Source organism: Cyanistes caeruleus, unplaced genomic scaffold (assembly GCF_971803275.1).
Source record: "Cyanistes caeruleus unplaced genomic scaffold, bCyaCae1.hap1.1 HAP1_SCAFFOLD_99, whole genome shotgun sequence".
In the NCBI taxonomy this organism is placed as follows: Eukaryota; Metazoa; Chordata; class Aves; order Passeriformes; family Paridae; genus Cyanistes; species Cyanistes caeruleus.
Genome location: NW_028255901.1, coordinates 723,420 through 748,443, shown reverse-complemented (window position 1 = coordinate 748,443; position 25,024 = coordinate 723,420). Strand labels below are relative to the sequence as shown.

The 25,024-nt window shown below is 52.3% G+C and overlaps 2 protein-coding genes across 2 annotated transcripts in view; one reads left to right on the top strand and one right to left on the bottom strand.

Moving 5' to 3' along the window:
• Window positions 1–25,024, top strand: part of LOC147646411 (uncharacterized) — a 584,263-nt gene that overhangs the window by 40,692 nt on the left and 518,547 nt on the right. The window contains 2 exon segments of the mRNA XM_086873464.1: window positions 11,067–11,073; window positions 20,234–20,802. Of these exon segments, the coding sequence (XP_086729590.1) occupies window positions 11,067–11,073; window positions 20,234–20,802 (576 nt within the window).
• LOC147646423 (serine/threonine-protein kinase pim-1-like) lies at window positions 2,032–9,127 on the bottom strand. Its single transcript, XM_086873457.1, has 9 exons — window positions 9,119–9,127; window positions 5,452–5,736; window positions 5,291–5,341; window positions 4,720–5,086; window positions 4,018–4,194; window positions 3,614–3,761; window positions 3,205–3,424; window positions 2,522–2,656; window positions 2,032–2,235 (listed from the first exon to the last, which is right to left on the bottom strand). Exons 1-6 carry the CDS (start codon window positions 9,125–9,127, stop codon window positions 3,655–3,657), a joined length of 996 nt encoding a protein of 331 aa, XP_086729583.1. The 3' UTR covers window positions 2,032–2,235; window positions 2,522–2,656; window positions 3,205–3,424; window positions 3,614–3,654.

Sequence of the window (25,024 nt, the reverse complement as noted above, 5' to 3'; positions counted from 1 at the left end):
GTGCAATGAAGCAGCTGTTGCTGCTCCCAGCTCTGGCTCTTCCCAGTCTCTGCCCCTGCCAGGTTTTGTCCCTCTTGCTGTGCCCTCTGTTCCCCCAGGGGGCTGCCCCAGGCTGAGGGATCAGATCCAGGCACTGCTGCTGCTCCCTGGGGACCAGCCCCAGTTTGGTTGTTGCTGTCAGTGCCAGCAGAAGCGGTGGCTGGAGCAGCGGGTGCTGACAGTGGCCCGAGGCCCGGGGCTGGAGGGGTCCCTGGGCTGGGGCTGGGAGGGAGCTGCCCCTTGTTCTCCCTCTGCCTCCCGCAGAGCTGGGCCGGGCACAAGTGGGGCAGCAGAGCCAACAGGGAGCCTGCGAGTCTCTTGCAGCCGTGCCTGCTCAGAGTTTGGCCTTGGAGCTTCAGGTGGGCAAAGGCAGCTGCTCTGCTCCCTCTGCGTGTGCCCGTGTTCAGCAGTGCTGCTCCATCAGTCTGTGCCCAGCAACGGGGAAAAGCCTCAGCCCTGCAGGGCCAGGAGCTGCTGGGCTCTGCCTGAGCAGCTCAGCCAGCGGGAAGGGAGCTGCTCCACACGGGAACCAGGAGCAAAGGACGTGCCTTTTCTAGGACTTGTTTCCTGTAAAAAAAAACTAAACAAAAGAAATAAAAAAAATACGAAAAAAATATGAAAGATAAAAATTACCCCCAAATGTGTAGTGAAAAATCTTCTATAACTCCGGAGTAAGAAAGAGGTAACTGATCTTTTGAAAAAGAGAACTCAGCCTTGATTTTAGTTCCTTAGTTTGTACATCTGCTAGTGGAAAGGATGCATTAGCTGCCTTCCTTGACAGATTTGATGGATGTTTTCCAATATAAAGATCTTTTACACTGCAGTTAAAGGAATAGGAAATTGAAATTCATGTTCTTCATGACTGTGTCTTGAGTGTAAAAATTTTGCTGTTTGAAACTTGGACCTAAAGTGTTGCAAATGGAAGTGATAAATCCCAATGGACTGAGTGAATGCAGCTTTTCCTATGGGATGTGCAGCACTCCAAGGACTTCCTCAGTGGGGCTGTGGCTGCTTGGAGCTTTGTCCTGTGCCACTCCGGGATGTCATGAAATGGGACTTCACCTGCCACCAGCCCAGGTCACGCTCTGCCACCCCAGCTCCTTGGACCTTGTGTTCCCAAAGAAGACACAAGGTGTTTCTGCTGCTCCACCTTTGCACAGATCCACAGAGAGCTGGGATTATCCCAAGTCTCGTGTCTCCATTGTGCCATATTCCTAAAGAACCAGCAGCCCATCCCGACAAATATGGTGAGTTATGTGAATGGTTGTCAGCTCCCTTTCCTGCCTAGAAATCCTGAAACTGCTTCTAAATGCTGTTCCCTTCAGCTCTTGGACACCTACTGACACAGAGCTGGGAAAAAAATGCCCTGGCCATGGCTTACAAGGTGAGTTCTGCCAAAGTTAGAGCTCTGTGGGAAATCTCTATCCATCCCTATCCTTTTAATATATCTGTATGTGTGGGTGTGCATGGATGTGTCTTGGATGGAAAGGAAGGAGTGTGCGAACAACGTGACTGACACTTTCACTCTCTGTGTTCATTCCATACTCATGGGTACAGAGATATTATGGAAACCTTTGCAAGGACAGAGCTTCTGTCCATGGATACAGAGACATCCAAGAGCCCCTGGCACAGACAGACCCTTCTGTCCATGGATACAGAGACATCCAAGAGCTCCTGGCACAGACAGACCCTTCTGTCCATGGATACAGAGACATCCAAGAGCCCCTGGCACAGACAGACATTGCTGCTCTTCAGCCAGTGACAGGATGAGTCCCTGAGACTGGGGCTTGGCCTTCCTCGTGGTGAGGGGCATCAAGGAAGGCTGCAGTGTGATGGAGACTGTGATGGGCTGGGAACTCACTGGGGGAAAGGATGGAGCAGTTGTGAAGTAAAAGGCAGGTGGGGGACAGAACTGTTCAGAGAAGGGCTGAGCTAGAGCTTGAGCAAGCTGAAAAATGTCATTTGGGGTCATCCCAGATGGATTTCATTTCAGAAGTTATGGAACAAGTTTAATTTTTGGGGGGTGTCATGTTTTCCCTTGGAGGTGGACACTCTGCAGACTTGAGCTGCATTGCCAAAATGCTCAAGTCTCTGCTGCAGGTCACAGTGTTTCTTCTTTGGCTGATCCCGGCCCGGTGCTGAGCCCAGCAGAGCCCTGGCAGAGCCCAGAGCAGCCTCAGCATCCGCAGAGCCCGGCTGCAAGGAGAGAAAGCAGAAACCGCCCGTCAGCTGAAGGCTCCTGTCCCCTTGTCCCAGCCAGCCGCGGTGCCCAGGCCATGCTGGCCGTGCTCAGAGCTGGGCCCAAAGCTGCCCATCACTGCTGCCTTGGGGAGCAGAGCAGGAGGGCAGGACATGTGCCCAGCCTGCAGCCAGCCACGGCAGATCCAGCCCCTCAGCAGCTGCCCAGAGCGGGATGCTCCTGTGCCTGCTGCCATCTCCCAAAAGCTCTTGTCCCAGCCATGCCAAGGAGATGAGGACCCACCTCACACCATCCGCTGCCACAAGAAAAGCTGGTCCCAAACGATGTCCTCAGTCTTCTCCAAGGGCACGGCCCATCCACGCCACAGCTGGTCCCAAGCACTTCCTGATCCAGACTGGACCCCACCTGGAACGCTTCCTTTAGAAAAACAAACAACAAATCAATGAAAATAGGTTACAGACAAAAAGGGGAGACAAGAAAAATGGTAAAAAATCTTATCTCTGTCAGGAGCTTGAGGAAGGCCCAACCCCTACATTCTGGGGAAAAAACCCACCCATGGGTGAGGGAAGCCCATGCTTTCTCCCTTTCCCCCTGCACTGTCCCCCAAAATCACGGTGATCCCAAAGCAAAGCAGGGGAGTGGAGCAGCCCAAGCCCTTCCTTGCCTGCACAGCAAAGCAGCCGTGCTCAGGTTCTGGAGTCCCACCTGTGCTCCTGCCATGGGGGTTTGTTTGTGTCGGGCTGGCTGCCCCAGCCCCAGCCCGGAGCACGGTGGGTGCTGGGGGCTGTTGGCAGGGCCAGGATCCCACTCCCATTTCGTAACCACCCCAGCCCACGCCCCCAGCCCTGCCAAAAACCAGCTGGGCAGCCACTGAGGAATCAGCTGCATCTGCCCCAGCAAAGGAGAAACCTTTGGTTCCCGGCCAATGCACAAATCTGGGAGCATCCCCCTGGGTCTGGACTTACCTGAAAATTCCCTGTGGAGCCTGGCTTTGAAGAAGGTGCCAGAATCAAAGTCCATCATCGCCAGCTCCCGCTGGCCAGGTGGAGGAAGAGGTTGTCATCCTTGCTGCTGTCCTCCATGTCTCCAGCAGCAGCAGCAGCAGCCCCACCTGGTACAGCTTCTCCAGGGGCTCCTTCTTCCCTGGGGTGACACCAGGCTGTCAGGGTTCTGCCCAGGGCCCGGCTGTCAGTGAAGCAGGACAAGCAAAACCAGCTCAGATGGTGCCCACCAGTGCTGGGCAGAGCAGCTCAGCTCCAGCACAAGGGCTGTGTGTTCCCATTTGATGACCCCAGTGCAGTGACACAGGCAGGACAAAAAAGTCTGGGTTTCTTTGCTGCTGATTGCCAGGGCATGTGTGGAGCTGTAACTTACCAGGTCCCTGCATCACTGTGCCTGTGGCTCTCTCCCTTCTTCTAGGGCTGATGAATATCCTGCATCCAGGGATCACAGGACAGGTCTTCTAATGAGGGCCTGTCCAAGGAGTTCAGGGATAAACACCACCTGATCAGAATCTGGCAGTCTGGGGAGAGAAACCACAAACCACTGGTCAGTTGGAGAAGGCTCCTGTCTGCTTTGCCCCACTATTCCCGTGCCCAGGCCACGCTGGATGTGCTCAGAGCTGGGCCTAAACTTTCCCATCAATTCTTTGCTTTGGAGGAGAGCAGGAGAGCAGGACATGTGCCACCTCCTCAGCAGCTGCCAGAGCGGGATGCTCACGAGCCCGCTGCTGTCTCCCAACACTGGTGTTCCCCCCGTGCCCAGAGATGAGGATCCACCTTGGGAGAGCCGTTGTGGCAGCGGGAGCTGGCCCCATCTGATGTTCCTGCCCCTCCTGAAAGGGTGCTCCCCGCAGACCATCTCGTGCAGCAGGATGCCCAGGGACCAGACGGTCGCTGCCTCGCCATGGTACCACCCGAAGTCGTTCCATTCCGGGGGGCTGTATGACGGTGTTCCTATGGAATATGGATGGAGCTCATCAGGGGGATGCTGCTGCTCCCAGAGCCTGGCCCCAGCATCCCTGGGCATGTGGGGGCTGCCCCAGTGGCACACGGGGTGACCTGCTGCCCTCTCGCCAGCACCTGGGACTTGGGTACAAACCTGGGGTTGGAAAAGAAGCCACTGGTGCTGGAAGAGGGCAGCAGAAACCCTGGCAAGGCCTGACCATGACACACAAAGTGAAATAACCACTCAGTGCTGGGGAAAAACCATACCCACATCCTCCCTGCTGGCATTGCCCAAAAAATATCTTGAACCAAGGCAAACCAGGTGAGCAGAGCAGTCCAAGCCCATTCTCACCTGCACACCAAACCAGCTGGTGCACAGGTTCTGCCTCCCCCTCTCTGCTACTCTCACCCACGGGGGTTTTGTCAGGCTGGCTGCCCCAGCCCCAGCCCCAGTCCTGGGAGAATCCCTCCTGCGACACCCAGGTTGGGCCAGGAGATGCCAGGACCAGGATCACCACCCCTGTGTGGGCTCACCTGCAAACTGAGTGTAGGCTGTGTCCTGCAGGTAGGTGCCACAGCCGAAGTCGATCAGTTTTGCCTCGCCGGTGTCCAGGTCTACCAAGACGTTCTCAGGTTTGATATCTCGGTGCAGGACCCCGCAGCTGGTGCAGTGCCGCACGGCCGCCAGCACCTGCTGGAACAGCTCCCGCGCCTCTTCCTCGGACAGGAACCTCCGTGCCCGAATGAAACGCCGCAGGTCCTGACACCGCTCCGGGCGCTCCAGCACCATCACGATGGTGTTGGGGAGCTCAAACCATTCCAGCAGCTGCACCACACCGGGGAAGCCTGTGGACACCTTGTCCAGCAGCACTATCTCCAGGGGTGCGCTGGTGCCGTCGGGCTGCGGGAGGAGCACGGTGCCGTCAGTGGGGCTGAGGCCGTGCCAGGGCTCGGGAAGCCCTCAGCCAGCCCGGGATGCTCTGTGCCCTCCGCTGGCCCCACGCCCGCTCTCCCTGCAGGTGTCCTGGCGGCTCCCACCCTGCCGGGCCCCGGCTCATCCCCGCCCGGCACGGCCCGGCTTCTGCCGCTGGCCCCGCTCACTCACCAGCTCGCCCCAGTGCCGGACGCGGTTCCGTGGCACCTTTTTGATGGCCACCTGCAAGCCAAAGGGAACAGCGGATTCAGCTCACCGCCCACCGTGTCCAGCCCCATCCTCCTCCTCCTTTCGCTCCTCCTCCTCCGCCCGCCGCCGGCCCCTCTGCTCACCGGGAGTCCGTCCGAGAGCCGAGTGGCCGCAAAAACTCTGCCAAAGCCGCCGCGCCCCAGCAGTGAACCCACTCGGTAGCGCTGCTGCAGGGCCTGCTGCGCCTTCCCTGGGGAAGAGACGCGGCCGTCAGTGCTCGGCCCGGGGCCAGGAACGGCCCCCGAGCGCTCCCCGAGCTCCCCGGGCCGGGCACCCGCAGGCGTTCCCTCATTGGAACGCGACAGCGGCGGAGCTCGGGCCGGGGAAGCCGCAGCGGAGGCGGCGGCAGCGGCCGCACCGCCTGTGCCCTCCGCGGGCCCCGGGAGGAGCCGGGGCCGGGGCCGGGGCCGGGGCCGGGGCCGGGGCCGGGGCCGGGGCCGGGGCCGGGGCCGGGGTCGGGGTCGGGGCCGGGGCCGAGGGCGGGCCAGGCGGAGCCAAAGGGCGGCAATGCCGCCCCAACCCCGGCCACTGATGCCCGCCCAGCACAGCCAGAGCCAGGCGAAGAGGAGACCTCGGCGGGATGGGCGGAGACGGGGACGGAGCCGGGGCCGGGGCCGGGCTGGGGGCATGGCCCGGGTGGGCACGGGGAGAGGGAAACTGGAAGAGAAGGGGACACAGGAAAAGGGAGACCGGGAGAAGATGAGGGACAGTGGGAGAGGGAGAAGAGAGAGAGAATTGATAAATTTTCTGCTGTCGCTGCTTTCGCTGCCGCCGCTGCTGCTGCTGCCGCCGCTGCCGCTGCAACTGAAGCACCGGGGCCGTTTGTCCCCGTGTCCGTTTGTCCGTTGCCCGCTCGGCCCCGCCCCGAGCCCCGCGCTCCCCGGGCAGCCCCTGAGCCTGGCCAAACACGGCAACTTTGCCCTGCTGAGCCAAGAGCCAGAGTCTGGACTCCTGCACAGGGGCACAGCAATGCCCTTGGCTGCTGCTGTGCCTTGTCCCTGCTGAGGCTCAGACACCGTCTGAGCACATTCCCTGAATGCAGAATTTGTACCTGAGCCAAGCACTGCACTTGTGTCTCCAGCATTGCTTTCCAAGGAAAACAGGGCAAGGCAAACTGGCTATAGCTCAGGGTATTTTACAGTGTCTAAAACTTGCCGAGTCTCAGATCTTAGAGGTGAGATCCATTTGGAATGAATGGGATGGAGAAACAGTGCAAGATGGAAAAGGGAAACATAAAAATAGAGAATAGAGAAAAAAATAAATAGAGAAAAATAGAGAAAAACATATTGTTTGTTTCTTTGGATTTTATTTTCATTTCTTAAAAAAGCCGTTTCAATTTTCCCAGAATCTTCTCCCCAGTCCCGTCTGTTCTTTCCAAAACCTGTCCTGGAGAACAAGGCGCAGCTCCTGTCACAAGATGTGCCCCCAGCTGCAGCTTCTCTTGGCTTCCCACACTGTGAGTGCAGCACAACTCTTGCAGCAAAGCAGGACAAATGTTTGAAGAACTTGACAACTTGTTCTTTCTTTTCCTCATGGACAGGGGAGTTGTGCCATTGGTGAGGTTTTCATTGTTCCTCTTCTACCCAAAGAAAACATGATGGGCTGCCAGGAATTGTTGGGGAATACAAGCCTGGCTGAATGTGGAGAAAGAATCTCCAGATTCCACAGCCAGCAGTGGAGAGCTCATCATTCCAACAGCCCCATGGACATCTGGAAAGTGATCTGGAACATGAAGATGGGCTGACAGAGGGAGTTTGTTTCTGTGTTCAGTTGAGATGATTCTACATCTCTTGATGTGGGAGAAATCAAGAGCACAATCAGTTGATGATAAGCAGCAGAACATGATAAGCTGGACCTGTCAGTGGATGAGAGAAAGAATGTGAAAAGGAGAAATGCAGGGAATGACTTGGTGAACTTTGTGTGTAAGAAGGGTCATTTTTTCCTAATAATTCCCAATTCATTCCCTTTGCTTTTATCCTTTTAACAAGGCCAATTGCACCTCAGATTCCCCAGGAAATGAGAACCCTGAGCTTGTGGAGCTGCCTGAAAGGTGTCCTGTTCCTTTTTCTTCTGCTGCTCAGAAGAAACAATGAAGCGAGTTGGGAAGTTCTGGTTTTTCTTTCTCCTGGTGGATTTTTTCATTTTATTTGCCACTGCAGAGGCCATTTCTGTGATGGCCTCTGTCAGTTGATTCTATTTCAGCAGCAGCAGCAGCAGCAACAGGGCTGTGTTTGAGCACTGCAAATGTGACCTGTGTGGCTTTAATTCCCCTCGACTTAGTGCTCAGGGACTTGGGAGCATTTTGATCTCTACTGATCATGATGCCTGAAACAAAAATCCTGAGTTCCCTGTGACAAAAGCACAGTAGGTAGCACTGATTGAAAGAGGCAATTGCAGCTGTACTGCTAAAATTCAAGTGGCAAGCAGAAGAGGGGAAGAGCAGCTGGGATCTACACTTGCCAAGGCCAGGGCACCAACAGCCTCCTGCTGTCACCTCAGGGTGAGTAAAACAGGGCTGAAAACAGCGCTGGAACCCGATCCTTTCTTCCTCTGAGGGCTGGCTGAGGGCAGCAGAGGCGGGCCCTGAGGAATCAGGGCTGTTTGTGGGGGATTGTTGCTGTAGTCCAGCATTGCCCTGGCAAAAGCCCTGGGAAGCCGAGGCAGGAGCAGGTGGGAAGGGCCGGCGCTGCTGCTGCTCCTGGCCGGGAGCCCCGGCCGGGCCGGGCCTGCGCCCGCTGCGCTGCGGCTGCTGCTGCTGCCAGAGCCGGGCGGGACTCGGGGACAGGGAATGGACACGGGGGGACAGCAAAGGCCTTGGGGGCTGCAGGGATGTTGGTGCTGGGGCCAGCGCCAGCACAGAGCTTCAGCCCGCAATGAACCCCGAGGGAAACGCTGGGGAAAGGCTCCATTCAGCCTTTCTTTACTCGGCGCTGTGAAGGGACCGAAATAAAAGGAGAGTGAGCAGGGCCCGACCCCTTCTCCTTTGGGAGGAGCCCCTGGGGCTGTGAGGGGCCGTGAGGGGAAATGAGAGGTTCTATGGGGCCATGAGAGGTTCTATGGGGCTGTGAGGGGCTGTGAGGGGAAATGAGGGGCCATGAAGGGACATGAGGGGCTGTGAGAGGTTCTATGAGGCCATGAGAGGTTCTGTGGGGCCATGAGAGGTTCTATAAGGCCATGAGGGGTAGTGAGGGGCCATGAGGGGCTGTGAGGGGCCAAGATATGTTCTATGGGGCCATGAGAGGCTCTATGGGGCCATGAGAGGTTCTATGGGGCTATGAAGGACTGTGAGGGGCCATGAGGAGCCTCAGTCCTGGCAGGAGGGGGTCCCACCATGTCCCCAGGGCAGAGCAGCTGTGAGGGGCCGCGAGTGCAGATGTGGCAGCAGAGCGGGCTTGGGGCACCTCTGGGAAGGGATGAGACCCTTCCCCAGCTCCAAACCACACCAAACCCACCATTAAAAAAAGATTTCCTGTCTTTTGAATCCACTGGCAACTTGGAGTTGATTGTAGAGTTTAATCCCAGTGAGAAAAGCAAGGGAAGTTTCCCAGTGAGTGACATCCAGTCATTGTTATTTATGTCTAAGATTTAAAAGTCTTGACAGTGAAATGTAATACTAATAAATAATAATAACAACAAGAAAAAGAAATAAAGCCCCGAATCCTAATAATCACCTCAGAAACATGTTTTTGTTTGTAGTAATAGATTAGTACTAAAGAAATAAATGAAATAGATTTAATTTGTAATTCAGACATGTTTCATCCTTTTCAAAGGCTCTGGTACCCTTTCTCCAGGGAAATTTCCTTTACTCACCCACTTTCTAATAGGTAGAAGTGAGTTAAGCACACTGGAAAAGACAACAGCTCCTGTTTCAAAGGGAAGCAGCCACCGCTCCAGGGAACCTGAATTGCCCCCAGGCACGTGTGTGCACTTGAAGGGTGAGCAGGTGTTGGGGACAGAGATCTCAAACTCCTTCTAAGGCTGTGAGAAACCCACCAGTGGCAAAGTATCATTGTGGGTCAGCTCCTGCTGAAATTCCATTCCCCCACACCCTCCAAATGGGCAGGCAGGGCTGGGCTCTGGCAGGGTTCAGTTTTGAGTGCCTTGTGCTCCCTGGCATGGAAGTGATCCTATGAACTCTGGTACTGATGGATTGTGGAATGGCTGCTGAAGGAGGAGGGGGAATCTCAGCAGACAGGAAAGTCTCTTCTTCTCCCTTCTCCCTGCAGAACCCCCTCTCCAAAGAGAAATGCCTGTGCTGGGTTTCCATGGCACCCCTTCCCTCAGCCCAGTGTCTGAGCCACTGTGTGCTCTGCAGGACCAAAGCCAGAGGAGTCCCAATATCAGTCACCCCACGGTCCCCACACAGCAGGAGAAAGCACTGCTTGCAGTGGGGCTGCTGATCTGTGACCCGTCCTGGTTCCATCCACCCCACTCCTCTCAGCCACAGGCACCAGAAGGATCCCAGGAAAGCCACAGTGCTCTACCAGATGCCAGGAGCACTCCCTGCTGTGGCCTCAGGGATGCTGGGTGACCTCGTGGATGAGGATCTGTGGCTGGTGATGGAATGTGTGGATGGAGGCCCTTGACAGGAGGTTGTTGGAGACCCGTGTGGGGCTGAAGGAGAGATGGCAGCTGTCAGTGGGGAGGGCAGGGACCCTGCTTGTGAGTCCATTGCCTTGGACACCCTCAGCCACAGGATGTCCAAGGAGTCACACAAGGCTTTGGCACTCTCAGCCTTCTTTCCCCCAAGTTCCTGCTTTCTGTACATTGACAGTAGAGAACCTTGCTTGTTTCTACAACTAGAACAAAGGTCCCAGATGGAACAAGCCTTGCTGGTTTTAGTCAGAAGCATCAGTGACCAAAAGTTGTATTTCCATTGGTTTGGTCACATCTTTGTTCCTTCTCAGTGTTCAGGCTGGGCTGTGGGGTGTCCTCATTTGCTGCATTTTCTGAGCTCCTCTTGGATCCCTTGAGCAGTAGGTTGTGCCCTCTGAGGATCCTTTGTGCTCCTTGGTGACCCAGGAGAACCTTGCAGGCGGTTTTTGGGGGAGCTGCTGCTGTGATGTCACAGGAACGTTGCCGTGTCCTTGTGGTGTTCCTGTTGCTGTGGGGCACAGAGGCCTCAGTGTCAGAGTGGCTCTGGGCACCTGCTCATTGCCTGAGGATCCTCCTGCCCGAGGCATTCTCAGCAGCCAGCCCAGCCCCTGACGGGTGTCCTTCTGTCCTGGCAGGGGGACAGACAGTCTGCAGATGTGTGCAGCACAGGCAAAATGATCCAGCAAGTGGTTGCTGCAGGTTGCACTCTGCACTCTGTGGCTTCTTATGGGTATTTTTTAACCCACTGGGCCCCTAAGTTGAGGATTTCCCCAGGTGCACCATATGTGCCTTTGGGATTGCTGTGGGCTTTCTGTTCTTCCTTTGGGACAGAGGTGATTTTGAAAGAAAATTGACATTAAGATGCCATTTATTTGGGAAAGCTCCTGCCAACAACTTCTTAGAAAGGGGTTGTTTGTAGCCAGCAGGGTGTGCACAGCATTTGGAATTGAGCCTGGGGGGGTTCTGTTCCCCAAGGAGAGAGTCTGTGGCAGTGAACCCTGGCATTCCCTCTGTTTGCTGATCCAGCCAAAAACTGGACACAGCCTTGTATTTTGTGCTGTTCTCTTGCTTGCTGTGTGATCCAAAAGGACTGTGGCTCCAGGAGGGAAGTTGTGAAAGCAAAATGCTCTCTTGGCATTGACTTGTTGTGTGGGATTTTCCAGCAGAGGCAGCTTTTTCTCCTAACAGCATCTGGTTCAGGTGAAGGTCCCCTCACACATGGACACTGCACAGCTCCTTCTTCAGTGAGCAGGAAAGGAACCTTTGGTGTTCAGAGATCCCAGTTGTTCCCTTTCAACACCATCATGAGCCCAGTAAGCTCCAGTATGATCCTTGTCACAAGGCAGCACTCCCAGGATGGTCCCACTTGCCTCTGGCTAGATCAACCCAGTCAGTCCCAGTATGATGCCATTGGCTCTCAGCGTGCTCCCAGTTGCTCCCAGTCACCCCCAGTATGGGGGATGATGTGCATGGTGTGTTCCCAGTCACTCTCAGATACTCCCAGCATGAGTCCAGTCACTCCCAGTATGATCCAAAATTGGATTGCTGGGAGGCCTCATGGAATCCTGGAGACCATTGTGACACTCTAGGGCCCCATGGAACCGTGGTGACACCAGGTTGGCTGGGAGTGTTGATGTGCTGCAGGGTAGGAGGGCTCTGCACAGGGAGCTGGACAGGCTGGATCCAGGGCCCAAACCCAACAAGGTGAGGTTTAACAAGTCCAAGTGTCAGGTCCTGCACTTTGGCCCCAACAACCCCTGCAGTGCTCCAGGCTGGGGACAGAGTGGCTGGACAGCAGCCAGGCAGAAAGGGAGCTGGAGCACTGATGGACAGCAGGCTGGGCATGAGCCAGCAGTGTGCCCAGGTGGCCAAGGAGGCCAATGGCTCCTGGCCTGGATCAGGAACAGTGTGGCCAGCAGGAGCAGGGCAGGGATTCCTCCCCTCTACTCTGCACTGGTTGGGCAGCACCTCGAGTGCTGTGTCCAGTTCTGGGCCCCCAGTTTAGGAAGGCCATGGAGGGGCTGGAGCATGTCCAGAGAAGGGCAACAAGGCTGGTGAGGGGTCTGGAGCACAAGTCCTGTAAGTGATAGTAAAAGGTCTCAAAATCTTAGAAAATTCAGGGACTTAGAAAGGAAGTTAGGTTTGGAAAGGCCTTGGAAAAGTAGGCCCTGGGAAATGCTAGGCCTTGTACTTGCTAAAGAAACTGCACCTGTGTAATCAGTATATGATCATGATACAATTGTTAGATATGATTGGATATAATTATTGTTTAAAGAACATGAGGAACAATGTGAGGGGGCTGGGGGGGTATCACGAGAAATCCATGCTTGGGTAAAAACAATGCTTACAATAGAACAATGTAAGTTTCATAATTAATATGTGAGTTATATAATGATAGAGTATAAAACATGTTCAGTCCAAAACCAAGATGGGTCAGATTTGGGTATGTGTACCCCTGACACCCAGATCTCTTAATAAAGCACCTGCATATGATCATTTGTGATTATGTGTGTTCCTGAATGCTAACAATTTCATCAGATTTTACTGGAATTTTGCGAGATATTTGTGGAATTTTGTGGAATTTTTGTGGAATTTTGCAGGACATTGAGGAGATTTTGTGGGATGTTTCTGGAATTTGGTAGGGTTTTGAGAAGACATGAAGAATTTTGAGGTATTTTTTAGATTGTGTGGAAATTTGTAATAGTTTTGTGGGATGTGTCTGGAATTTTGTGGGACTTTTTTGGAATGTTGTGGAATTTTCTTAAATTTTGTGGGATTTTGAGGAGACTTGAAGAATTTTGAGGTATTTTTCTTAGAATGTGTGGAAATTTGTGGAGATTTTTTGGGATGTGACTGGAATTTGGTGGGGTTTTGAGAAGATTTCTGCAGTTTTGTGGTATTTTTTTCAGGAATTTTGAGGGATTTTGAGGAGACATGAAGAATTTTGAGGTATTTTCTTAGGTTTTTGTGGACATTTGTGGGGATTTTGTGGGATGTTTCTGGAATTTGTTGAGCTTTTGAGAAGATTTCCACAATTTTCTGGAATTTTTCTGCAATTTTTTGGGATTTTGTGGAGACTTGAAGAATTTTGTGGGATGTTTCTGGAATTTTGTGGGATTTTTTTTGTACTGTTGTGGAATTTTCTTGAATTTTGTGGGATTTTGGGGAGCCTTGAAGAATTCTGAGGGATTTTTCTTAGAATGTGTGGAAATTTGTGGAGATTTTGTGGGATGTTTCTGGAATTTGTTAGGCTTTTGAGAAAATTTAGGGAATTTTGTGGGATGTTTCTAGAATTTTGTGGGATGTTTCAGGAATTTGGTAGGATTTCTGTGGTATTTTGTGGGATTTTTGTGGAATTTTGAGGGATTTTGAGGAGACTTGAAGAATTTTGAGATATTTCTCTAGATTGTGTGGAAATTTGTAATAATTTTGTGGGATGTGTCTGGAATTTTGTGAAATATTGGGGACACTTGAAAAATTTGGGGGTCCCACCTGACCTGTCCCTGCACCCCCAGATTTCTTCCACAGCCCCCCTGTGATGGTGGAGGGTGGGGGCCGAGTGCTGGTGCCCCCCTGCCTGCGGCAGATCCAGCGGTGAGGGCAGTTTGGGGGGTCCCTCAGCATTTGGGGTCCCTGGGATTTGGGGTGACCCCCCGGGCCCCCCAGGATCTCCCTGAACACGCTGACGCTGCCCGTGCGCAGTGAGAAGGTTCAAACCCGGCACGGGGTCCCCAGCACTGGCACCCGCATTGCCCAGGTACCCCCAAACCTGCCGAGAACCCCCAAACCCCCCGGGACACCCCAACCTCCCCTGATCCCAAACACAGCCCTGGATGCTCCAAAAACTCCCCAAAACCGCAAAAGCCCATGCAGACATTGAAAAGGTTCATACCTGGCATGGGGTCCCCATGTCCATCACCAGCAAGTTCCCCAAAACAGCCTTGGGATCCCCAATTTCATCCCTGGGATCGCCCAAATTCCCCCATCAGGACCCCTGTAAACCCCCTTGGGAACCCCCCAAAAACCACCATGGCCCCAAAAACACCCAGAACTTCTGAAAATCCCCAGGAACCCCTCACGAAGGTTTATACCCAGCATGGGGACCCCATCACCTTCATCGGCATCACCCAGGTACCCCCAACCCCTCCCGGGACCCCCAACCCCTCCCGGGCTCCACTGCCGGAACCAACGGGAGCGGTGTTGCCCTTTTAAGAGGAGTTACAGTGGGACCCGACAACACCGGGGGCCCTTAAAGCGGCCATGGTAGAGAGAACCCCCAAAATCCACCCTGGGGGACAAAACATCCCCTACAGGGGCTTGGGGTGGGGGCACCCCTAAAAATGTCACTTAAAGCCGTCATGATCCCCCCTCAAAAGGGGCTTGTGGGGCAGCGGCTGCACAAACACCCTAAAATGGGGAGGAAAAAACACCCCTGTAGTGGTGGGATCCCCCCAAAAAAACCTGAAAAAGAGAAAAACTCCTCTTGAGAGGGGCCTGAAGACCCTGAAAGGCCCTGGAAGAGGGACAAGATCCCCTCCTGTGCTGGGGCCTCCCCGAGCCGGGAACTCTCCCGTTCCTGCACTCGGGGGAGCCCCGAACGACGGCGGCTCCTGGGCTGAGCCCCCCTCAGCCGGGGCTGCGGGGGGAACTGGGGGGGCTGGGACGGGGCTTGGGGCTCCTGGGGTGAACTGGGGGACCCTCAGTGCTCCCACCTCCCCCTGTTCCCCTGTCCCGCCCCGTTCCCATTGTTCCCCCAAAGCTCCGCTGCCCCCAGCTCGGTTTGGGGGGGACCCAGCCCTTTCCCATCGTGTCCCGGCCCGGCCCCGCTCACCCGAGGGCTCCGAACCACGCCCAGGGACAGAGGAGGGACAGAGGAGGAGGAAGAGGAGGGACAGAGCAGGAGGAAGAGGAGGAGCAGGAGGAGGAAGAGCTGGAGCAGGCAGAGGAGGCTCCACCTGCGCTCCCCGCTCTCTGCATCTGCAGCTCCTTCGGGACCATCGCCCCCCATCCCGCAGGTGCCCGGGGAGGGGGAGCTCGCCCCAAATCCCCCGGGGCTCCCTGGCTTTGGGGTTTTTGGGGGGATGTTTGGGGATGGTAGGGCTCCAGAGCCGAGCCGCAGATGCCCCTCGGGGGCACCCGGGGGGTCCCCGGGAGGTGTTTTTGGGGGGTCCCGGTGGCGGTGGCGGCAGAGCCCCGGCAAAGGGGCCGGGGGGATGCGGGTCCGGCATGGCCGGGAAAGGGGTTCGGGGCTCCCGGTGCCGGCAGTGGCTGCTCCCAGCATTGCCCAGTTGCTCACCCCGTGTGGCTCCAGTTTCCTCTGCACCCCACGATAAGCCAAATCACTCCCAGTCATTCCCTATTAGAGTACAATTTGTCTCCATTTTATCACATTTTTCCACATTTTTATCCAATTTTTCCCCATTTTTATCCCATTTCTTTCCCATTTTTGCTCTATTTTTTCTAATTTTTATCCCATTTTCATATAATTTTCCCCTATTTTAATCCTATTTCTTATTTTCCCCAATTTTTTCCCCATGTTTTTTCTTTTCCTCTCAATTTTCCCCTTTTTTATCTCATTTGTCCTCATTTTTTCCCATTTTTTATCCCTATTTTTCCTCCATTTTTACTCAAATCGCCCCCCATGTTTTCCTATTTTTCCCATTTTTTCCATTTTTAATCTATTATTTCCCCACTTTATGCTATTTTTGCTCCATTTTCTCCCAGTTTTTTCCCCATTTTTACTCCTATTTTCCCCGATTTCTTCCAATTTTCCCCCATTTTTGCCTCATCTTCACCTTTTTTTTTGTATTTTTGTCCCAGTTTTTCCCATTTCCCCCCTCTCCCATTTTTATCCTGGTTTTATCTTACTTTTCCACAATTTTATCCCAATTTTCTTCCATTCCTTTCTCCCATTTTTCCCAATTTTTCCTCCATTTCCATCCCATTATCCCAAGATTTTCCCTATTTTTATCCCATTTTTTCCCATTTTTTCCCCCCATTTTGGCTCCATTTCTCCCCATTTTCCTCCATTTTTCCTGACATTTTTCTCACTTTTCCCCTATATTTTTGTAGTTTTCCCTAACTTTTCCCCATTCTTCCTCCATTTTTATTTTATTTTTCCCCATTTCCCCCTATCTTCCCCATTTAATTATCCCAAAAATTGAAATTTGGGGTAAAAAAAATAGAAATTTTGGTGGGAAAAAAGGGTGCTTTGGTGGCAAAATTTCATGAATTTAAATCACAGCTTTCCCATGATTTTTCCATGATTTCCAGCCAGAAGGAGGTGTGGGATTCATCCCAATGTTCTGGAAGCTGGAAGAGGACCAAGCCATCAGTCTTCCAAAAAACCTTGCGCAGCTCATCCGCAATTCCACCTTTCCCCAGTCCCTGGATTCTCAGGTCTGGAAATTCTTCTACGATCTCCCAGGTAGGCAATTCCTAAAATTCCATGGAAAAATGGGATAGGGGGATTTAATCCTGTTTTTTTCCTGATTTTTCCCATTTTTTCCCATTTTTTATCCCCATTTTATCCTGATTCTTCCAGATTATTTTCCTCTTTCTTTTCCTCGTTTTGTCCCAGATTTTTCCAGTTTTTTTCCCAATATTTTTTCCAATTTTTTCACTCTTTTTTTCCCCCATTTTTTTCTGTTTTTTCCTAGTTTTTTCCTAATTTTCCCTTGCTTTTTTTCTGATTTTTTCCCTCCTTTTTCTCCCAAATTTTCCCATTTTTTTCCAGTTTTTTATCAAATTTTCCTGATTTTCCCCTGATTTTTCTCTCTTCCCAAATTTTTTTATCTTTTCCCCAACTTTTTCTCAAATTTTTCCCTGATTTTTCTGTTTTTTCCCATTTTTTCCCTGATTTTTCCCAATTTTTTCCCTGATTTTCCCCCAATTTTTTCAATTTTTTTCTGATTTTTTCCAGGTTTTATTCCCTTTTTCTTTTCCTGATTTTTCTCTCATTTTTCACATTTTTTTTTCCTGATTTTTCCCTCTGATCTGTCCCAATATTTCCCCATTTTTTCCAAATTTTTCCTAAATTATGCTTGTTCATTTCCTAAATATTTCCTGGCTTTTTCCCAATTTTTTTAACATTTTCCCAGGTTTTGTCCCCCAGGTTTTTTTCCTCATTTTTCCCTTGATTTTTTTTTCTCTGATTTTTCCCAATTTTTTCCACCATTTCTTTTCCTGATTTCCCCCCATTCTTCCCCTGATTTTTCCCTGTATTTCCTAAATTTTTTTACTGATTTTTCCCAATTTTTTCCCAGGTTTCTTTTTTCTCTCTTTTCTTGATTTTACCCATTTTTTCCCAATTTTTTTCCAATTTTTTTTCCTGATTTATCCCTTCTCCTTTCCCAATTTTTTCTGGCTTTCCCCATTTTCTTCCTGAAAATTTTCATTATTTTTTTCTGATTTTTTACAGATTTTTTAATCCTTTTCCTGTTTTTTTCCCTGATTTTCCCCTGATCTTTCTTTTTTTTTTCACATTTTTTTTCTGATTTTTTTGCAAGCTTTCTCAAACATTTTTTTTTTTCCTTGATTTTTCAAATTTTTTTCCGAATTTTTTCTTGATTTCTCCTGATTTTTCCCAGGGTCTTTTTGGCTTTCTTTTCCTGATGTTTCTCTGATTTTTCCCATTTTTTCACTTTTTTTTTCCCCATTCCTTTCCTATTTTTTCCTTATTTTTCTATCTTCCTTTCCCATTTTTTTTCTAGCTTTTTCCCAATTTCTTCTCAAATTTCCCTGAGTTTTCCCTGATTTTTTCCCAATTTTTTTCCCATTATTTTTCTACTATTTTTAGATTTTATGCCTCTTTATTTTCCTGGTTTTTCCAAGTTCTTTCCCAGTTTTTCTCCTGATTTTCTCAGTTTTTTTCCAATTCTTCCTGATTTTTCCTTCTTTTCCTATTTTGTCCTGATTTTTTTCCCCATTTTTCCTGATTTTTTTCAAGATTTTTTCCACTTTCTTTTCCTGATTTTTTCCCCAATTTTTCCCATTTATTCCTTAACTTTTCTCTTTTTTTCCCAAATTTTTCCTGATTTTCCCTTTTTTTTTTTTTTATTTCATCCTGGTTTTTTCTCTTTTTTTCCCCTGATTTTTCCCTTCTATTTTCCTTTTATTTATCCTGCTTTTTTTCCCATTTTTTCCCCAATTTTCCAGTTTCCTTCACACTCCCAGTATCATCCCAGTAACTCCCAGTCTGATCTCAGACACTCCCAGTCTGATCCCAGTCACTCCCAGTATGAGGCCAGTGGCCCCCAGTTGCTCCCTGTCAGTGCCAGTGTGACCCCAGTAGCCTCCAGTGTGATCCCTGGGACTCCCTGTCTCTCCCAGTATATCCCAGTCAGCCCCAGCACGCTCCCAGTCATTCCCAGCTCCTCCCAGTTGCTTTCAGCATGATCCCAGTTGTTCCCAGCCACTCCCAGTCAATCCCAGTATGATTCCAGTCACCCTCAGTGGGATCCCAGTCTCAGCCAGCAGGGACCCAGCTGCTCCCACTGTGATCCCAGTATGATCCCAGTTGAGTGTGATCCCAGAATAGTTGCAATTCTTCCCAGTTCCTACCAGTATGATCCCAGTTGTCCCTGGAATAGTCCCAGTCCATCTCAGCAGGGTCCCAATTACTCCCAGTTGCCCCCAGTGTGGTTCCAGCTGTTCCCAGTTGCTCCCAGCCACTCCCAGTCACCTTGAGTGCAGTCCCAGTTGCTGCCAGTATGGTCCCAGTCTTGCCCAGCATGGCCCAGCTGCTTCCACTGTGATCCCAGTTAGATCCCAGTTGCCCTCAGCGTGGTTCCAGTTGCTCCCTGTTTCTCCCAGTGTGATCCCAGTTGCACCCAGTAGCCCCAAGTATAGTCCCATCCCCTCCCAGCATGGTCCCAGTCATGCCCAGTTGCTTTCAGTTGTCCCCAGCATGGTTCCCGTTGTTCCCAGTGTGTTCCCAGTATATCCCAGTTGTTCTCAGCATGTCCATAGCCATTCCCAGACACTCCCAGTAACCCCAGTCAGGTGCTTGTTATCCCAGTATTATCTCAGTCACACCCAGTATATCCCAGTCCAGCATTCCCCAAATTCACAGTCCCCCACCCGTGGGATCATCACCCCCCCATCCCAGCAATGACCAGGGAGGGGGAGCTCGGCCCAGATATCCTGGGGGGTCCCTGGGTTGGGTTTTTGGGGAGAATGTTCGGCGAATGAAGAACTCCAAAGCTGAGCAGAAAATGCCCCTTGGGGGGTCCTGGTGGCAGCTGCTGGCAGAGGCAGCCTGGAGGAGCAGAGCCCTGTGTCCCCCAGGACCCCCAGAGAAGGGGAGCGCCACAATTCACAAGACCCTCAACAGCCTGGAGAGGGGTCAGGGGGGTCTCCATGGACCACCTGCACCCCCAAGAAGAGAATAAGGGGAGAAGGGACCCTGGGACCCCAAAAACCTCCAACATCCCTAAATGTTGAGACAGAAATGAGAGGAACTTTTTGGATTCCTGGCACTCTCAGAAGCAAGGGGAGGGCAGGGACCGAGTAGATGGGGGACCCACAGTACAAGCGTGACCCCCAGCAGCTGGAACAGGGGGGAACCCATGAACAGCAAAGGGGAGAGACCAGCGATGGGGAACTCCTGGGAGGCGTTTTCAGGGCTGAATCTTGGTGTTTAGGAGGTTTATATGGGCACAAGGTGCCCTGTGACTTCTAGAGAGGGCCTTGGGCAGGAGGAACCCCCTATTCCAATGTGCTCATGAATTGTATTTTTCCCCAAACCAGGATTTCCCATTCCCAAACCTTGGCTGGATGGAGGAGGAGGCTGTGAGGAAGAGGAAGACGTCCCAGGACACCCAGGCAGGTGAGGAGGAAGTCAGTGCCCCTTTCCCCCTCTCTCCTGCTCCATCTCCCAGCCCAGCCTGGCCCCCGGCTGCAGGACAACCCCGCTGCCGACGCCGTCCTGCCGGGGACGCACTGGGGGGATCTCCTTCCCCTTCCCTCTGGCACGGAGGCAAATCCCATCCTCTCCTTGTCCTTCCTCCCCCAGACAAGGAGCTGAGGATGGAGACCAGGGAGGACAAATCCCCACAGCAGAACCTCGTGGAAGAGGCCGTTTTGAGCAGCTCCACGGCACAGGAATCCAACAGGGAGGAAAATCCCCAGAGATCCCACAGGAGGAGGGGCTCCAAACTCAGCCCAGGGTGCTCTGAGGAGGAAAGACCCACCCTGTGCCGGGAAGGCGGCCAGAGATCCAGCCAGGGCTCTGAGCTGGTGGTCCATGAGCAGCTTCAGGATGGGGAGAAGCGCTACAAGTGCTTGGAGTGTGGGAAGAGCTTCAGACAGAGCTCATTCCTGATCCGCCACCAGATGATCCACACAGGGGAATGGCCCTATCAGTGTGGGGAATGTGGGAAAGGCTTCAGCTGCAACTCCCAACTCATCATCCACCAGCGCATCCACACTGGGGAGAGGCCCTACGAGTGTCCTGAGTGTGGGAAGAGGTTTCAGAGCAGCTCCCATCTCCTCAGGCACCAGCGGATTCACACGGATGAGAGGCCCTTCTGCTGCCCTGACTGCGGGGAGGGCTTCAAGCACAACTCCACCCTCATCACCCACCAGCGCATCCACACTGGGGAGAGGCCCTATGAGTGTGGGGAATGTGGGAAGAGCTTCAGCCACAGCTCTAACTTGACCATCCACCAGAGGACCCACACTGGGGAACGGCCCTATGAGTGTGGGGAATGTGGGAAGGGTTTCAGCCAGAGGTCCCAACTGACCATCCACCAGATGATCCACACTGGGGAGAGGCCCTATGAGTGTCCTGAATGCAGGAAGAGGTTTCAGAGCAGCTCCCATCTCCTCCAGCACCAGTGGATTCACACGGATGAGAGGCCCTTCCGCTGCCCTGACTGCAGGAAGGGGTTCAAGTACAACTCCACCCTTGTCAGGCACCGGCGTATCCATGCTGGAGATGGCCCTACAAGTGTCCCCAGTGTGGGAAGAGCTTCACCCAGATCTCTAACTTGACCCAACAGCAACAGAGGCACTGGTAAGTGAAGCCTCTGCCTCGAAGCTTGGGCCCTGCGAGCCCAGGAAGAAACTCCATCCTGGGCCCCTCGTGAGGTGACAGCCCAGGGATTTCTGATTGGGTTTGGGCCCCTGGGGTTTTTCCCTTGCTGTGTTCCCAGTGGTCCCTGACCTTGAACTCCACCCTGGTTCTCAAACCCCATCTCCCTGCCTTTGTTTGGGGCTGTCTCTGGATCTGAGTTTGTTCCTGAGCTGAATAAATGGTTTCCTGAGCAGAATCCCATCTCGTTGGTGTCCCCGACTGGTTCCTGGTAAATGTGGCCTCCGTGGACATGATGTTGCGGCCCCGGAACGCAAGACCCCACAAAATTGAGACCTGCCCCCAGAGCCCCCCAAAATTCCCTAAAATTCACCCAAGTCCCCCAAAATTCCTTTAATTTCCTTAAAATGCCCTTTTTGTCCCCCTCCAGGACCAGGTGCCTCGGCTGGATCTCAGGGACAGCCCCAGGAATTTGGAGGGGGTCTCTCCTCCCCTGCCACTCCCAAGAACCTGCTGCTTTTGGGAAAAAAAAAAAAATTAAAAAATTCTTTGGATTCAAGGAGGGGTTCCCCCATTTTTGTCACATTTTTCGGGGGTTCTCCCCCAAATTTTATCCTTTTTTGTTTTTTGGTTTTTTGTTGGGTTTTTTTTTCTATTTTTTGGTGACTTTGGCATTCTTCAAAGTGGGTTTTTTTGGAGAGGGTTCCCACAATTTTTTTGAGGGGTCCCTCAATTTCTTTGGGGGGAATCACCCCCTCCCTCAATTTTTCCTCTGTCCCCCTTTCCCCAAAATGGGGTGGGGGTGGTCTTTTTTTTCTTTTTTTTTTTTTCTTTTTACCTTTTTTCCCTATTTTTTCCCCTCTTTTTATTTATGTGCATTTAATTTGGGGGGACTGGGGCAGGAATTTTGGAGAGGTGTCGCCAAGGGTGCTGGAAAAGTTGGGGGCACTCCCATCCCCAAAAAAACAGGAAAAATCCCAGGAAATCTGGGGTTTCCCCCCCTACCCAAAGTGCGAAAAATGTGAAATAAAAAATTTATGTTCTCAGCTTTTTGGTGATTTTTGAGGAAGGGAGTTGCAATTTTGGGGGGCTTCTTGGTCACTGGTTTTTTGCAGGGGATCTCCTGAGTTTTGGGGTGGAATTTGGGAAATTGGGGGGAATTTGGGGGTTTGGGGGGGAAATTTGGTGTTTTGGGTAGAACTTCTGTTTTTTTAGGGGGAGGATTTGGGGTTTTGGGGGGGAAATTTGGGGGTTTTGGGGAAAAATTTAGGGGGTGGGGAGAATTTTGGGGGGAAAATTTGGGATTTTTGGGAAAATTTGGAGTTTTGTGGGAAATTTTTTAGTCTTGGGAGGATCTGGGACTTTTGAGGGTGTATGGGGGGTTTTCGGTTTTGGGGGGGATTTGTGAGGAATTTTGGGATTTTGGGGGAGGAATTTGGTGGTTTTAGGGGGAAATTCAGGGGTCCTGGGAGAAGTTCTGATTTTGGTAAGGGGGATTTGGGGAGAATTTTTTTGGTTTGGGGGAATTTCCATTGATGGGGAGGGGTCCTGATCCCATTGAGGAGGGGCACTTTGGGGAGGGGTCTCAAGTGGGATTCCCGATTTTGGGGCAGGGTTTGGGTTGGATTTGGGGAGATTTTCCAGTGATGGGGAGGCATCTCAGGAGTGCGATTTGAGGAGAGGTCTCATCAGAGCCCCATCCTGAGCTGGAAGCGAGGGGGATGTTGGGAGTGGAATCTGGGGAGGATCTGGGGGGAGATTTTCCAGCCATGAGGAAGGGTCCCGGTCCCGGGGCAGTTCCTGAATTTGGGGAGCAGTCTGGAATTTGGGAGGGGTCTCATTGGGGCAGCAGGAGGGGCTGGAAGGGGGGCAGGATGTTGGCACAGCCGCTCTCCAGGGGGGCTGTGGGCAGCTCCTCGGGGGGTGCCGGGGGTCGCGGCCGCAGGCGCTGCAGCAGCGAGGTCAGGAACAGGAGCAGCTCTGCCTGCACCAGCGCCTCCCCCAGGCACAGCCACTGCCCTGTGGGGAGGGGGCGTCAGCACCGCCCCACCACAAAGGGCTGGGGGTCCCAAAAGGGTCTGTGATCCCAAAAGGGTCAGGGGGTCCCAAAAGGAGCTGGGGGTTTCAGGGGTTGGGGATCCCAAAAGGGCCTAGGGGATTCCAAAGGGTCTGGGGACTTTGGGGGCTACGGGATCCCAAAAGGGTCTGGGGTTCCAAGAGGGTCTGGACTACCCCAAAAAGAGTCTGGGGGGTCCCTAAAGGGTCTGGGAGCTTTGGGATTGGGGTCCAAAAATGGTCTGGGGGTTTCAGGGGTGGGGGTCCCAAATGGGTCTGGGGTCCCCACCCTGAGGAATTTTGGGATTCCAAAAGAATGTAGGGCCACACCCCAAAGGAATTTGGGGATTTTTGGGATTCCAGAAGGATTTAGGGCCCCACCCCAAGGATTTATGGGATTTTTGGGGTGCCCACTGGCCGAGAAGGGCACAAAGGCCTCATTGCACTGGAACTGACCCTGCTCATCTAGGATGTTCCCAGGGTCAAATTTTGAGGATTTTTGAAGGATTTAGGGTTGTATAGGACTGAGCTCAGCAGGGGGTAAATGTCTGTGTCCTGTGGGGTCAGGTGTGTGGCCAGAAGTGTCATTTGGGGTCAGGTGTGGGGTCAGAGGAGTCCTTTAGAGTAATTTGGGGTTATTTGTGGTGATTTGGGTTCATTGGTGTCATTTGGGGTTACTAGGGTGTAAGAGACAGTCTGAAGTTTCCCTCATCTGCCTCACAACCATCACAAGAACAGAGACCGAGACCCTGAAGACCCCAAGGGAATTTGTGCAGGGGTTCTGGCGTGGTTGAGGTGGAAGCTTGCCAGGTGATGGTTTGCAGGTGTGCTTGTTGTGCTGTCAGGGTACACTGCCTTCATTCCTGCTGCTGAGCAGGGACTCGTAAGGAGCGGCCTGTTCTGTACCTTACAGCTGCTTCCCAGAGCAAGGGGTCTCATCACAATAGCCTGGGAATTTCCCCACCTCTTGGCCAGCTGCCCCTCGCTTTGAAACAGACTGTAAAAATGACTTTTCCAAGTTACTTTCTTCGAGAGAGATCTCCCCATGGAAGAAGACAGCGGTGACCCCGACTCGACTGTTGGTAACTATAACCACCTCTTTTCTCTCTTTACATTAGCTCTTTACCCCTCTCTCTCTCTCTCTCTCTCTCTCTCTCTCTCTCTCTCTCCCTCCCTCCCCCTCTCATCTATCGCACAACCCATGTTGCTGGCACTAAAATAAAGGTGCATTATTGCTGTTGTGATTTAAACTGAAATCCCCTGGTGTCCTTTTTGCACTCTGAGCTCAAACGAACCTCTCACGACTCCCACTTGTGTTAGGGGATCGTGACACTCGGCAGCGGGGTGACCCAAGGTGCGGCTTAGAGCAAATGCTCCACGGCACAAGGATATTGGTAGGCGCATGGTGGAGACAAGGATGAGGAGGAGACCTCCAGTATGGGTTCCAAAGGCTTTTACTCCACTGGAGGGCCCAGGGACTGAAGACTGAGAACACAACTTTGTGGGGGTTTTTATAGGGGGGAGGCCAGAGGGAGGGTACAAAATTTTAACCAATAGGAAGAAGCTGTGGGAGGAGTGGAAGGTTCCATTCAACAATACAATAGGGGAAACAAGGGGAGCAGAGTGGGTCACATGGGCCAATGGGGCATTGGAGATCAGGGGATTTCCAGAGGGGTGGTTCAGGTAGGAGGCTGGCCTAAGGGAAGACTGACAAATGGGTGTAATGACAGATGGGGAACATTCGAAAACAAGGGGTGGGCTTGAGGCAGGATTTGATAGGTGGGTAGGAGGATACAAACTAGGAGCAAACCAATGACTTAGGGGAATAATGGGAGAAACCATTCAAACAAAACACACCACAACAATAGAACTGTTAACCATTACAGGAGGTGACATCTTCAAGAGGCAATGGATGTGCGTGAGCCCTTGCCACATTGACACTGATTGTTCTGTGTGGAAAGGGACACTGA